Source organism: Hyperolius riggenbachi, chromosome 6 (genome assembly GCF_040937935.1).
Source record: "Hyperolius riggenbachi isolate aHypRig1 chromosome 6, aHypRig1.pri, whole genome shotgun sequence".
Lineage (NCBI taxonomy): Eukaryota > Metazoa > Chordata > Amphibia > Anura > Hyperoliidae > Hyperolius > Hyperolius riggenbachi.
In genome coordinates, this window is record NC_090651.1 from 212,954,950 (window position 1) to 212,970,596 (window position 15,647).

The 15,647-nt window shown below is 43.9% G+C and overlaps 1 protein-coding gene and 1 long non-coding RNA gene across 3 annotated transcripts in view; one reads left to right on the forward strand and one right to left on the reverse strand.

Annotated features, from left to right (window-relative positions):
* Positions 1-15,647, forward strand: part of LOC137521305 (uncharacterized) — a 114,606-nt gene that overhangs the window by 47,951 nt on the left and 51,008 nt on the right. The gene's annotated exons all lie outside the window — the stretch shown is intronic.
* The window catches only part of ADAMTS8 (ADAM metallopeptidase with thrombospondin type 1 motif 8), a 117,947-nt gene that overhangs the window by 41,986 nt on the left and 60,314 nt on the right, over positions 1-15,647 (reverse strand). For both annotated transcript variants that reach the window (XR_011022088.1, XM_068240391.1), the window contains exon 5: positions 11,599-11,897. Coding sequence is in view for 1 of the 2 variants with exons in the window: in XM_068240391.1 (XP_068096492.1) it covers positions 11,599-11,897 (299 nt within the window). In the remaining variant the exon portion in view is untranslated. The remainder of the gene's footprint in view (positions 1-11,598; positions 11,898-15,647) is intronic.

Below are 15,647 nucleotides of genomic sequence, written 5' to 3' on the forward strand. Positions count from 1 at the left end.
GAGCAGGTGGTCCTTGGCAGTATGAGAAATACCTCCCTTTGGAAGCGCAGAGATCTTGCAGCAGCCTGAGACATCCAAGGAGGCGGAGTCCCAGGCTGAGTAGCAAGAAGACCCGGTAGCTAGTGACCCCTGAAAGATGGGCGTCACAAGCAGGTCTGGAGAATAACACAAATGATAATACAGTTCCCTAGTCTTGGGTGCGAGGTCCGTGGTCTCAGCACCCTGGAACTAGTCTGGAGAATAACCAAATGATAATACAGTTCCCTAGTCTTGGGTGCGAGGTCCATGGTCTCAGCACCCTGGAACTAGTCTGGAGTATAACACAAATGATAATACAGTTCCCTAGTCTTGGGTGCGAGGTCCGTGGTCTCAGCACCCTGGAACTAGTCTGGAGTATAACACAAATGATAATACAGTTCCCTAGTCTTGGGTGCGAGGTCCGTGGTCTCAGCACCCTGGAACTAGTCTGGAGAATAACACAAATGATAATACAGTTCCCTAGACTTGGGTGCGAGGTCCGTGGTCTCAGCACCCTGGAACTAGTCTGGAGTATAACACAAATAAATGGCTCAGTGTGAATTCCCAGGTCCTCCTGGTTCAAACACACTGTAGGATCTGACTATGGTCTGAATGCTTCCACGTAAGTGTTCGCAATGGCAGACAACCAGCAACTGACAAGCAAGCTGTATATATAGTTGCAGGACTCTGCCGCCCCGCCAGAGGCGTACGTTAAAAAGGGGCGCTGGGTAAAAAGGGCGCCGGGTTTTTAATGATAAGCATGGATAACGTTTAAAAATGTATTGTACTGTTTTTCGTTTAAAATTAATGTTTTTTAAAGTTATAAATCATTAAATAATGTGCATTAAATCGGCAATTGTAAAAACGTTAATCTTTCGTTTAAATAGTAAAACGTATAATAACGTTTAAAAAAAAAATTACTAAGTAACCCTCCCTGTACCTACCCCTAACCCCTAGACCCCCCTGTTAGTGCCTAAACCTAAGACCCCCCTGTTGGTGCCTAAACCTAAGACCCCCCTGTTGGTGCCTAAACCTAAGACCCCCCTGTTGGTGCCTAAACCTAAGACCCCCCTGTTGGTGCCTAAACCTAAGACCCCCCTGTTGGTGCCTAAACCTAAGACCCCCCTGTTGGTGCCTAAACCTAAGACCCCCCTGTTGGTGCCTAAACCTAAGACCCCCCTGTTGGTTTTTTCGTTTAAAAATAATGTAAAAAAAGAAAAAAAAAAAAAAAGTACTGTTTTTCGTTTAAAAATAATGTGTAGAAAAAAATATTGTACTGTTTTTCGTTTAAAAATAATTTTTAAAAATGTATAAATCATTAAATAATGTGTAATCATAAGAAACAGTAATAAAACATTAAGTCTCCGGGCGCCGCTTTTAAAACGTTAGTTTTCTCCGGCGCCCTTTTTTCCTATCAGGCGCCCATTAAACGATATTTATTATAGGAGTGAATGGCGGCGCCCGATTTGTCCACTAGCCTCAGGCGCCCGAATTTACTGTTTTCCCGCCCGAGCCACTCAGCCAATCAGGAGTCCAGCAGGAATCAGATGATCTACCTCTGCTGCTGGTATAAAGGTCCTGACCTCTGGCGCGCGCGCGCGTAGCTCTCCATCCATCTGTGTGAACTCGATTATACTGGTTGAACTCGATTATACTGGTTGAACTCGATGGACGTATGTCTTTTTTCAACCAAAATAACTATGTAACTATGTAACTAACAGACCCAGCCACACCAGACGCATGCTGCCGCGTGCAAACCGCCGCGTTGGACGCGGAAACAGCCGCCTTACTGCCAGTACATGCGGCGGCTTTTCCGCGATCTCTCACAGAGACAGGGGACAACCCTGCCTCGTTCCTCTTTGTAGTTTAATTGGCCCTGACAAAAAGCCAGGGGTGTAGACTCTTGCCATGGGGTCCTTATACAGAATATGAAACATATTGAGAAGAGAACTCCCAAAGCCAATCTTCACAAGGACTCCCTCCGTCCAGCTCACTGCGTCAAACGCTTTTTCCGCATCAAAAGTGACTATAGCACTTTTCCTATGTGTTTTAGGGTATGCTCGGACCTGCTCTAGTATTATTCAGATCTTTTCTAATATTGGAAACAGTGGCTCTGTCCTTGACAAAGCCTACTTGCTCCCTATGGATTAATTTGGGAAGAAATTGAGCAAGTCTGTCCGCTATAATTTTGGTGAGTAATTTTGTATCTTGATTGATAAGGGAGACTGGGCGGTATGAGCCTGGGCTTTGGGGGTCCTTCCCTGGTTTTAGTAATAGCTTAATATAAGCTTCTTTTCCTGAGTCTAGCATTCTTTCTCCCTATGCCCGAGCCAGAATTGGGGCTACTTCTTCTTTCAGGATTTTATAAAACTCACTCGGGAGTCAGTCAGGACCCGGAGCTTTATGGTTTGCTAGGTTCTTTATAATTTCCTTAATTTCTGCTTCGGTGATGTCACTATTTAGCATTTCAAGATCATCAGCTGACACTTTTGGCAGTTTTCTATCTGTTAGAGTCGCCTCTATCCCTTGCACATTTGTTAGCTCCTGCTGGCTGTATAGTCGTTGATAGAATTGGGCAAAAAAATCATTGACCTTTTTTGGTTGATGTACTACCTGCCCTGAGGAGTTCTTAAGAGCGTGGACAATTAAAGGGGAGAATCAGCCTTTTGTCATAAGGGCAAGAAGGCGCCCAGCTTTGCTACCAAATTTGTGATAATGTAGATCTCTATATGATTTTTGTATTACCTCCCTTTCTCTGAGCCATTGATCTGCATTAGATTTTGCTTTTAGCCATTTAGTTCTATATTCCTGGCTTGGAGATTGTCTATAGCAGGGCTTTTCAACCTCTTCACTAATTGTACCAATTTTATTGCTCGAAAACTTTCAAGTACCACCAGTGTGCCTGCACAGTAGATTGGATGCAATCGGGCTTGGCTGTTTCTGCTAGAGCCTGAATGGAGAGCAGCTACTGCGCATGCGCACACCGATGAGGAGAACTATGGGGCTCCCAGCACTGGATCCCATCTACTGTGGAGGAAGGGGGAAACCTCTTTAGGATACAAAGGCCTCCCCTTCCCTGAGGTAAGTACCCCCCGGGGCACTTTTTTCTTACAAGGTACACTTTAAGAAAAAAAAGGCATTTGGGAGGGGAAAAGTAGGGGGCATTGGTGGGGAAAAAAACTACAATTAGATTGCTAGCCTACATATTGTCAGTTTTGGCAATCTAGAGGTAGATTGCCAATATAGGTAGCCATTCAGGTCACACACACGCTTAATTATAGGTAGCCTAGTCCCACCATCAGAGAGCTGAGAGCTAGGCAGTGACTAGCCACAAAGTTCGGCTCCCCCTTGCTCACTCCTTGCTGTGCTGCCCTGCGGAATAGTTCACACCTCAGATCATTGGTAAGCCAGCTGCAGTGAAGAGACAGCCAGGCAAGCGGTGCATGGTGATGGCGTGTATACTTCAAATGAGCAGTGATGTCACTTTCTGTATCTGCGCCATCACTGTGCACCGCTGGCCTGGCTGTCTCCTCCCCACTGAGCTGAGATCTGAAGTATGCCGCAGAGAAGCACAGCAAGGAGCGAGGGAGGGGGAGCCAAACTTTGTGGAGGCAGGACAGGACCAGGACAAGTGGCAGGTGGACAAAAAAGTGGCAGGCAAATCTGGTGTGTACCACCTGGCCATCAGCAAAGTACCACCGGTGGCAAGCGTACCACAGGTACAAAGCCCTGGTCTAGAGAGATTAGCCTGACTAATTAGGCCTTATCAACAAGTAAACAGCAAGTGTAAATTAGGGCTGTCAGGTGTGCCACTCTATTCCATAATTTGGGCCCATAGGTAAACACAGGTGGTTAACCATTTTGTGTTCCTAGGACACGGGAAAGTAAACACTGCAGGGTTTTTGTAAGATTTCTGTAAGTTGTAACAAAGAAATGTTTTTCTTTAAAGTTATGATGCTGTTGCTTATCTCCTCAGAGCAGAGAGGAAGCTCTCAGTTTAGGTCCGCTTCAAAAGCTGACAGAACCAACAGGTTTTAGACTAGTCCATCTCCTCACGATGGAGTCTCAGGGTTTCCCTTTGTTTTCAAAAGCATTTGCTGAACGGCCATTGTTAAGTCTGACTGCCAAAATAGTGTGCAAGTAGGGACGCTGGCTGGTCCTATTTTTGCAGTTAGACTTAGCAGCTGCCATTTAGGAAATTATTTTGAAAAACAAAGAAAACCCTTTGTATCCCCAATGAGGAACTCCACTAGTCCAAAACATGTTGGTTCTGAAAGATTTTAACTGCTTACTTTTTTCACTATATTGGTCCTTTAATATGGTAATTTGATAACAACCGTGAAGGTCAGGATCTACTGCTGCATTGCTGAGCTTATTTCAGTAATGTGTCTCAGACTCTCGAGCTGTGCAGCAGTGTGTTCTGACAATAAACTGCTGCATGCATCTCTGTGCCAACACAGTGCTGTCTCATTTCAACTAATACTGCCATGCAGAGCAAAACACGTGCCATACATTTTTGTAAAGAGAAGTAAATGGATGGCACTCCAAAAAATTGGTACAGACAGATCTGTAATTCATTCTGTAATTAAGATAATCCAAAATTCCAAAGCAACAAAGTACCTCTTTATCAAGAAAAAAACAGTGCAAGTTAATCTGAAAAACAACTCTGCAACAATAAATCACCATAATGCACAATAAATAAATACATTTGAAGTAGCCCAAGAAAAAGAGGGTCACCATCGTGGAGGAACACCAGTACCAAGCACTGAGGTAGAGAATGTGTGGACAAGTTTCAAAGGGGGCTAAAAGTGCTGCTAGCCTGGAAAGAGAACCACTATGAAAGTTGAAGACAATAAATGGGTCATTAGACTGGGAGCAAGATAGGAAGATAAAAAGCCAACATAGGCTTTTTTCTCCACTCCCTCTCTACAGTTATCCATATAATAATTCCTTTTTTTGTATATCGCTTTTCTCCTGTCTCAAAGCGCTTGCGAGGCAGCCACTAGAGCGCCCTCAGTAGGCAGTAGCAGTTAGAGTGTCTTGCCCAAAGAACTCCTTACGGAATAGGTGCTGGCTTACTGAATAGCAAGAGCCAAGATTTGAACCTAGGTCTCCTACATCAGAGGCAGAGTCCTTAACCATTGCACTATCCAGCCATCATATCTGACACCTGTCACTGTTAGAGGTAGCCAGTTTTAAATTGTGCAAATCTAGCCCCCAGAACACAAAATGAGGTGGCAAATCAACATTCAACATTGAGGATCTCAAGGCTTATGTTTGCAAAATAAATAAAATAGGAAAGGAAGAAGGAAACAATTGGAAAAGGATAGTCGAAAAATGGAAGTTGAAAAATGACAGTTGGAAAATAATGGCAGTCGAAAAACAGTTGAAATTTGGCTGTTGGAAAATGACAGTTGAGAAATGGCAGTTTAAAAATGACAGTTGAAAATCAACAGTTAAAATTTGGCAGTTGTAAAATGACAGGTGGAAAATGGCAGTTAAAATTTGACAGTTGGAAAATGGCAGTTAAAAAACAACAGTTGAAAAATGACAGTTGGAAAATGGCAGTTAAAATTTGACAGTTGGAAAATGGCAGTTGAAAAATGACAGTTGGAAATGGCAGTTAAAATTTGACAGTTGAAAAATGACAGTTGAAAAATGACAGTTAGAAAATGACAGTTGGAAAATGGCAGTTGAAAAATGGCAGTTAAAATTTGACAGTTTAAAAATGGCAGTTGGAAAATGGCAGTTGAAAAATGACAGTTGTAAAATGATAGTTAGAAAATGGCAGTTTAAAAAATGACAGTTAAAAAATGGCAGTTGGAAAATGACAGTTTAAAAATGACAGTTAGAAAATGGCAGTTAAAAAATGGCAGTTAGAAAATGACAGTTAGAAAATGACAGTTAAAATTTGACAGTTGGAAAATGGCAGTTAAAAAACAACAGTTGAAAAATGATAGTTAGAAAATAGCAGTTGGAAAATGACAGTTGGAAAATGGCAGTTGGAAAATGACAACTTCAACTTCAACTTTTAACTGCCATTTTCCAACTGTCATTTTTCAACTGCCATTTTCCAACTGCCATTTTCTAACTGCCATTTTTTTAACTGTCAAATTTTAACTGCCATTTCCAACTGTCATTTTCCAACTGCCATTTTCTAACTGTAATTTTCCAACTGCCATTTTCCAACTGCCATTTTTCAACTGTCATTTTCCAACTGCCATTTTTAACTGCCAAATTTCAACTGTCTTATTTAAACTGTCATTTTCCAACTGTCAAATTTCAACTGTTTAAAGGACCACTACAGTGAAAAAAAGTGAGCAGTTGAAGGAGATATTAAGTGAGAGGCATATTGAGGCTGCCATATTTATTTCCTTTTAAGCAATGCCAGTTACCTGGCTATCATGCTGATCCTCTGCCTCTAATACTTTTAGCCACAGCTCCTGAACAAGCATATGCAGATCAGGTGTTTCTGACATTATTGTCAGATCTGACAAGGTTAGCTGCATGCTTGTTTCTGGTGTGATTCAGACACTTCTGCAAAGACATAGATCAGCAGGGCTGCCAGTCAACTCATATAGTTTAAAAGGAAACTAATATAGCAGCCACCGTATTCTTCTTAAAAGGAGTTCTTTTGTATCCTAAGACTCAAACAAGCTGACACTTACCTGGGGCTTCTATCGGCCCCCTGCAGCGGTAATGTCCTACGCCGTCCTCTTCCGATGCTCCGTTCCCCGCCGCTGGTCGTGGTGTAATCAGTTATTACACTGTAGCTGTGCTCCTGATGACACGAGCAGGTGCTAACATTATTCTTCTGTTTAGACGAATATTAAACCGAGACCGGCGGCGGGAAACGGAGGATCGTAGGAGGACGGCACGGGACATTACAGCTGCAGGGGGCTGATAGAAGCCCCAGATAAGTGTCAGCTTGTTTGATTGATTTTTAGAATGCCACAGAACCTCTTTAAAGAAGACCTAAACTCAAGCACTGCAGTCAAGGAAAACAAATACTACTGCGCATGCGCACACACCGACAAGAAGAACTTTGGGGCTCCCAGAGCTGGATCCCTTCTACAGTGGAGGAAGGGGGAAACCTTTTTAGGATACAAAGGCCTCCCCTTCCCTGAGGTAAATACCCCCCGGGGCACTTTTTTCTTACAGGTACACTTTAAGAAAAGAAAAGAGCATATGGGAGAGGAAAAGTAGGAGGCATTGGTGGGGAAAACGACTACAATTAGATTGCAAGCCTACATATTGTCGGTATTGGCAATCTGTAGGTAGATAATAGGTAGCCTTGCAAGTTCCTCTCTTTCCGCTCCCCCGCATACATATGAATTGCCCGCTGGGAGACTTGGGCGCAGGATACATATGAATTGCCCACCAGGAGACTTGGGCGCAGGATACAGCTGGTATACGGCTATTGCTGGAAGCCGAATTGCAGTGTTTTAAAAGCAACTTCAGCACTGTCTTCTGACGGTGCCGAAGTTACTGACTGTGCGCCGCTATAGCCGTAATTCCTATTTCAGCCTATGATGGCGCCGGCTGCTCCCAAATCTCCTGCACTGTTATTACAGTGCTTGCCTCCCCCCCCCCACCCCCCCTGCATAATTATAGGTAGCCTAGTCCCACCATCAGAGAATTGAGCGCTAGGCAGTGACTCACCACAAAGTTCGGCTCCCCCTTGCTCACTCCTTGCTGTGCTGCCCTGCGGAATAGTTAACACCTCAGATCATCGGTAAGCCAGCCGCAGAGAAGTCACAGTCAGGCAAACGGTGCACGGTGACGGCGCGTATACTTCAAATACAGGAAGTGAGCAGTGATGTCCCTTTCTGTATCTGCACCATTACTGTGCACTATTTGCCTGGCTGTCTCTTCCCCACTGATCTAAAGTCTGAAGTATGCTGCAGAGCAGCACAGCAAGGAGCGAGGGAGGAGGAGCCAAACTTTGTGGAGGCAGGACAGGACCAGGACAAGTGGCATGCGGGCAATAAAGTGGCAGGCAAACCTGGTGTGTACCACCTGGCCAACAGCAAAGTACCACTGGTGGTACGCGTACCACAGGTTGAAAAGCCTTGGTCTATAGCATCTATAGGCTTCTCTAACCTGTAGTACCGCCTCTTCGTATAATTTAGCTACTTTTTTCTTTTTTGTGGCTGTATATGCTCTCATCCGGCCTCCCAAAATTGCCTTTGCAGTATCCCAAAAGAGATGGGGTTCTCGTAGGTGTTCTCTATTATCTTCCTTAAATTCTAGCCACCAGTTACGCAATAGGAGATGAAAGTCCTCGTCCTCCTTATACAGATGCTCTGGAAACCTCCAGATGATATCCGATCCTCTTTGCACCTTCTCATTTAGTTCAATGCCCACTGGGCAGTGGTCAGATATGACTAAGTCATGTATTTCTGCACTTTGCAGTCTATTCAAAATCTGTTCTCCTAAAAATATGTAATCGATATGGGAAAAGGTCCCATGGACCATTGAGTGAAAGGAATATTCTTTATCATAAGGGTGCAGATATCTCCAGGCATCTGTAAGACGAAGACCCACCCCAAATGCCATGGACCCACCTCTTCTTACATTTCGTCCCCCTCTCTCCCTCCCTGATCTGTCTTCATAAATATTCGCCACCTCATTCCAGTCTCCTCCTACCACCATTTGTTCACTTCCCTGTCTAGACAGTTGCCATTGAAGTTTTTGTAAGAAGGCAGCTTGCTCTGTATTTGGCTCATACACATTGTGGATTTCTAAAGTTTCTCCAGGCAATTGGAGTTTCATCCCGAGCCATCTACCCTCTGCATCACTATGTATGACCTCCGCTGTGGCTTGGAGTGATCTGCTAATTAGTGTAATCACCCCTGCCTTTCTGATTATGGCTGGTGAGCCTAAGCTTTTGACTACCCAATTCTTTTCCATGCATTTGATTTCATTAACCCCTAGATGTGTCTCCTGTAGGAGCGCTACATCCGCTTTCAGTTTTTTTAAGTGCCGTAGTATTTGCGCCCTTTTTAGCGGGGATCTCAAACCTTTAACATTCCATGTTATAATTTTAATGATTCTGGAGTCAGGCAATCCGGTTGAATGAAAAATGAGAGGTTTAAGTTTCTTCTTCTTCTGCTTGATCTTGTTGAGGAGAAGAACGCCCAGGGGACCTTGCCGCAACCGCAGGTTGAGAGAGAAACTTCTTGGCATCTCCACAGTCCCTAAAATTATATGTTTCATCATCCCTGCCTGTTACTCGAAGGGTGGCAGGCTATTGCAAGGCGAATCGCAGTCCTCTTTTCACCAGCTCGGTGCATACCGTGCTGAAGGCCTGGCGCCGTTTAGAGACATCTACAGAGTAATCGTTGAATATTAGTATATGGCGGTTATCATAGAACAGTTCTTTCTTACGTGCTCTAAAGGCAGATAACAGGCGTTGTTTATCTTTAAAGTCTAAGTACCGGACCATCACTATGCGAGGGGGCTTGTTACTTTCTTCGTTTCTCGCTGGTCCTACACGATGGGCTCTTTCTGCCTTGCATGGACCTGGTATGCCTAGTAACTCTGGTAGTGTCAGTTCACAGAAGTCATCTATGTCTCCCGAGGTGTGTTTTTCAGAAAGGCCTATTACTCGCAGGTTATTGCGCCTCGATCAGTTTTTTAAATCCTCTAGCTTTTCATGGAAATACTTCTGAGTTTTCTGTGAGGCTTCAAGCTTTCTGTTAGAGCTGTCTAAATCTGCCTCTAGCTGTGTTATACGTTTCTCCGCTTCTTGAAGTCTGCCTGCATGTTTTTTCAGTTGTCTGGTCACTGGGCCTAGGGATTTTTAACTGCACCTTCCATGATATGCTGGAGATCAGGGCTAATGAGTTTAGCAACTTCTGCTGCTATGTCCCTGGAATCCCTCCGCGTATTTGGCCTCTCTGTGTCCTCCTCCCCACTATCCATATCCCAGTCACCTAAGTGTGGGCTTTTGTCTGGGCTTCTGGCGCGTTGTGCTTTCTTCGGCGCCATCTTGGATCCTGTGTCCCTGGGTTCTGCATTCCTCCCTTATTCGCCGAGCGCGTAATATAGTTTTCCATCTGGGATGTAGTGGCTCTGGGGAGTATCTGCTGTCCTCCGGTGTGACTCTCACGGCAGTTTTGCGGGCTGCTGCTCAGTGCTGGGGCGAACCAGAGCGGAGCTCCACTAACTCCGTCCACTCATACAGGCGCCAAAACCGGAAGTCCTTAACCTGCTTTTGGGGAGGCAGTGACAAACTATGTTTAGAGACAGTAGTTTTCATAAATGTTTGCGTCCATGAAGTTACTTACACTACTGAATTGTGTCTCTTTTTAATGCATTGCTGTCCCCAAAGATCATGCCATCCAATTTTGACTTTTGGTCTTGTCACGTGTGTACAGAGGATTATCTGAATATTGGTTTTCAGTGAGATCTCCAGATTCTCTGAATCATGTAATGATGTCATGTTCTATAGATAATGAAATTCCCAAATTCTATGCAGTTTCATGATTAAGGAACATTATTCCTAAACTGTAGCATACAGAGTGCTGTACAGATCCCAATCTTTAATTCTGAGAGACTCAGCTGCTCTTTATAAAAATGTATTTACATTGTACATTGGGGGGAGAAAAGTTAAAAATTATACTTACCTAGGCGATGTATAGGCTCTCCTGACACCTTTAGGCTCCTTATTGTGTCCGGCCTCCCCTCTGTTTTGCCGCTTTAGCCCCCTTTCGTAGCTTCGACTGTAACCAGTTGGAGCACGGCGCATGTGCAGTCTACTCTGCATGCCCTTGTGAATCGTGCTCCTGAATAGCTGTGCACAACAGCTTTGGTTGAGAGCATCCTGGACATACTCACTTCAAAAACAAATGGAACTACACATGTCCAGGACTCTCCTAGCGACAGTTGCTATATACAGCCATGCGGGAGCGCATACAGAGTGATCTCACAGATAGACTGCGCAAACGCCCTGGACATCCCGAATGGTGGTTACAATGGCAAGAGGAGGCCATGCACTGTAAGGAGCATGGAAGTCTTTTAACCCTTTTCCCAGGTTTACTTTAATTAAGTTTTTTTTTCACATTAATCAATGGGACATGCATGATCATTGCTAAATTTCACTAATATTTTGACTTAAAAAGTACCTCTTTCTTTCTATAGGAAAAAAACATTGCTCACAAGCTTCAGCTTCTTCTGTCTAAAGAGGAAGTAACATAAAGGGCTCAGAAGTAACAGAGAAATGAGCACTTCACTTTACATGACACATCAGCTAGAGCACTGAGCATCATGAAATAGACCTCGTCTGGGTAATAAAGGGGACTAGTAAAATGAGGTGCGTAGTAAGTAAGCACAGGTGAATATGTGATCAGCAAGATACAGAAAAAGGTAGTCTAAGATAATAACACATACAGATGAGATTTCCAAGATGCTGATTTAGTTTCGTATCTCTCTAAAAACAAAAAAGATGACTGTTCTACTTAGCAATAAGTGCGTGCCAGCATGGTACTGTTGCGGTGAATGATCGGGAAGCATTTGAACTATACATTTGGTAAATGAGCAGATGTGTAATGGCAGTGCAGCTAAACATGAAATTACCTTAGGTCTAACAACAACATCTTCTTTCTGGCAATCACCATCACTGCACACATGGCCCCCTCCGCATGGCGTTCCGTCAGCCCAGGGCAGGCTGCCATTTTTGGTGTGGCAGACATGTTCCTCTTCAATTTTACACCACAGCTGGGAGCAGGTGTCCTCCAGCCGGGTGTCAGGACAGTGGCGGAACTCTTTGCCAAACACCTGTCTGCACTGATTGTCCAAGTTATAGCGAGCGGATGTTCCTGGAAGATCGTCAGGAAGCTCCAGAGACATACCCGGTGCATCCAGCAGACAGTCCCCTGGAAGAAAAGTACAGACAGATGCAGTTTCTGTTCAATATTGTTGTGTAATAAAGGACATTGCAACTGTACTAAGTCAGACACTGTAACAAAAACAACTCTACACAATAACTTTTCTGCAGTGTCTACTGGTTAAGCTGTTCAATTCTATCAAAGTGTCTGAAGATAGGATAGACATAGCAAATATTATAATATAATATATTATATAATATATTATAGACAGATAGCAAATATTTACTTATCTGCTTCACACAATGAAAATAATCTTTTTTTTCTATGCCTCTATGCAGATTAGCTGCATACTTGTTTCTGATGTAATTTAAACACATGCGCCATACAGAGCCACACAACTTTGGGAGCACTTGTGTGCTGTAAATCAGCAGGAGGATGGTGTGACCAGACAGTCCAAAAGTAAAAATATTCTAGTAAGCACACTTATAGTGTATCAATAAGTTTTTAAATTTTAGTCATCAGCAAACCATTTTCATATCCAAAGTTTCAAAATCGTGAAGGACCCCTTTATAAAGCTATACAAAAATCAATATACCACACAAGTATTGCAGGCATAAGATAATGAAAAACAAAAACAAAAGGAGACAGTAAGTAGTGTCCATAAAAAAAACCCAAACAAACAAAAAACAACCTTGGAAAACGATATAACATCTTAAAGTCACACTAAAACTGTAAGAAGGTAGGTAGTGTCTAAGGGCCTGACGCACGTACCGCCAGTAATATTGCCGTGTGTTGTGCAACTTGCACGACTTGCGGTACATGGGTAATGCAAGGGTTGCTATGGTATTGCATGTCACAAAACTTGCGCAGTGCACATTATCATAGCAATGCTTACATTACCATGTGTCCCAATTGCGTAGAGCACTGTACTCTGCTGGCATTTGTACTGGTGATATTGGCATGCACTGCCTGCAATAATGGCAATATTAATGGTGGTATGTGCATCAGGCCCTAAGAATGCAATCACTTTTTTATGAATGCCAAAACAGGTTGCTACAGACATGGCAACTGTAACTTGCGTAATGCCATGATTGTGGGGACTCATTTTTTGTCACCTGCAAATTACCGTAACACAGAAAGGTTAGGAGCTCAGGGGATACAGTACTTTAACAGGATTTGGCAAGGCTAAGAGCAAGCAAGAATGGAGCAAATATTAATACTATCGCACAGTTGGCTTAGTACAAAAATAAAAATAATAAAAAATACGGTTTGCATAAACCATTCAATCCCATTGTCTCCACAGACTGATTTATGCACCATCCACTCCATTTCCATTATCTCATTATACTACTTTGTGCTTCACACACTCTAGATTCTGGCCATCCAGTGTTGTAGCTTAGGAGCTATGCTCCCCAGTACAGATGCTTTTTATTGGGCCCCAGAAGTATGCTATACATAACGATTGATGTGGAGCACCAAAAACTACCAAGAAGAGTCCCTGTCAATGAGGTTTATGAAGGGTAGGGAACAAAGACTAGGGAGGCACTCAAAATAATTAAAAACTGGTTAAAAAGAAGTTGTAAAGTTGAACGTGTATGCCTTACCTTCAAAGTGCTATGTCTGCAAAGGTAAGGAGCTATGTGCGCCTATGCATGGGTGCTCAGAGCTGGTCACCTTTGCGGACATAGCACTTTTTATTGACCTGAAGAAACGCCTGCAAGCTGTGAAATGCGTAGTCTTTGTACAAATTTGAATAAAGTCTAAACTAATTGTCCGGCATCTCATTGATGGTACGGCCCACACTTACTACTTTCTAACCTGTTTTTAAATATTTTATGTTGTGTGCCTCCCTACTAGTCCTTCCGTGTTCTGTTCAATATTCCCACCCCTGTGGGGGTTTTAATTTTATGCTTCACACATATAAATCTTTTTCCATTGGAAGCTGTAACCAGCTTTGAACACCAATCCAGGTCAACTACTTCAGTTACCACTTCATTGTATAAGGCGTATTAGCAACATAAAAACATATTTTTTTAAAATTAGTATTTAGTATTTATATAGCGGCAACATCTTACGCAGTGCTGTACAGAGTATATATTGTCTTGTCACTTAACTGTCCCTCAGAGGGGCTCACAATCTAATCCCAACCATAGTCTTATGTCTATGTATGCATTGTGTATAGAGATGTCGCGAACCTCCGATTTTCGGTTCGCGAACCGGGTTCGTGAACTTCCGCGGAAGGTTCGGTTCGCGGAAAAGTTCGCGAACCGCAATAGACTTCAATGGGGATGCGAACTTTCAAAAATAGAAAAAATTATGCTGGCCACAAAAGTGATGGAAAAGATGTTTCAAGGGGTCTAACACCTGGAGGGGGGCATGGCGGAGTGGGATACATGCCCAAAGTCCCGGGGAAAAATCTGGATTTGACGCAAAGCAGCATTTTAAGGGCAGAAATCACATTGAATGCTAAATTGCAGGCCTAAAGTGCTTTAAAACGTCTTGCATGGGTATACATCAATCAGGGAGTGTAATTAGAGTTCTGCTACACACTGACACACCAAACTCACTGTGTAACACAGCACAAACAGCTGTTTGCGTAGTGACGGCCGTACTGGACTGGTGTGCACCGTGGCCAGAGTGTAGGCCGTGGCGTTTTTCAAGCCCATATGGTCGCCGGGCTGTGGTAGCTCAATGATAGAACAACAGTGACTGTCCAGCTGATCAAATTTGGTCTGACCACAATGAAGCAACGACCTTATTATCTTTTGTGTGCCACCCCCACCCGAGACACTCAAATAGCCGGCGGTCATTGCTTCATTGTGATGCGCAAGCCCCTTCACCGCGGCAAGGTAATGATCATGAAGGGGGATGGGCACATGTACATGCCTTTTGTTTTGTTGTTGCAGCCGCCCGCAGTGCAGCCAGAAAAATTAGGCAGGCATGTACACGCACCAGAAAAATTAGTGTAGCGGCCGCTGCTAGCAGCGGCCTTAAAAATTCAGGAATCCGCCTAGAGTCCTGGACCCTGTTGGTGGTGGCGGAGAAGGCAGTCAAGCGGCCTGCAGGCAGAGATGCTGTGTGTGGGGACTGACTTAGTCTTCGGTCGTGCATTAGCCCTCCGGGATCCATTCCTCATTCATCTTGATAAAGGTCAGGTACTGAACACTGTCGTGACTTAGGCGACTTCTCTTCTCAGTAACTATGCCTCCAGCTGCACTGAAGGTCCTTCCTGACAGGACGCTTGCGGCAGGGCAAGAGAGAAGTTGTATGGCAAATTGGGACAGCTCTGGCCACAGGTCAAGCATGCGCAACCAGTAGTCCAAGGGTTCATCGTCGCTTTTCACAGAGTCTACATCCACACTCAAGGCCAGGTAGTCGGCTACCTGCCGCTCCAGGCGTTGTTGGAGGGTGGATCCGGAAGGATTATGGCGAGGAGTTGGACTAAAGAACGTCCGCATGTCCGACATCACCCTGAGATCGCTGGAGCGTCCTGTCCTTGCCTGCGTGGACTTGGGAGGAGGAGGGTTACTGCCAGTGGTACCTTGATTGCGTTTTGAAGCCACATCACTAGAGATGAGCGTAATGACCTAATTACGATTTTGCGAAATTTCGCGTAATTAGTGTAATTACGATTATGGCCGTAAGTACATAATCGTAATGAAGAAGGATTTCGCGAAATTTCGCGTAAGCGTAATTTTCACGTAATTTTCGCATTACAGTCATATCATGCTGTAATTTCGCATTAAACGCTACCGTAATTTCGCGTTAAACTTAAACCGTAACGCTCCGTATAATATA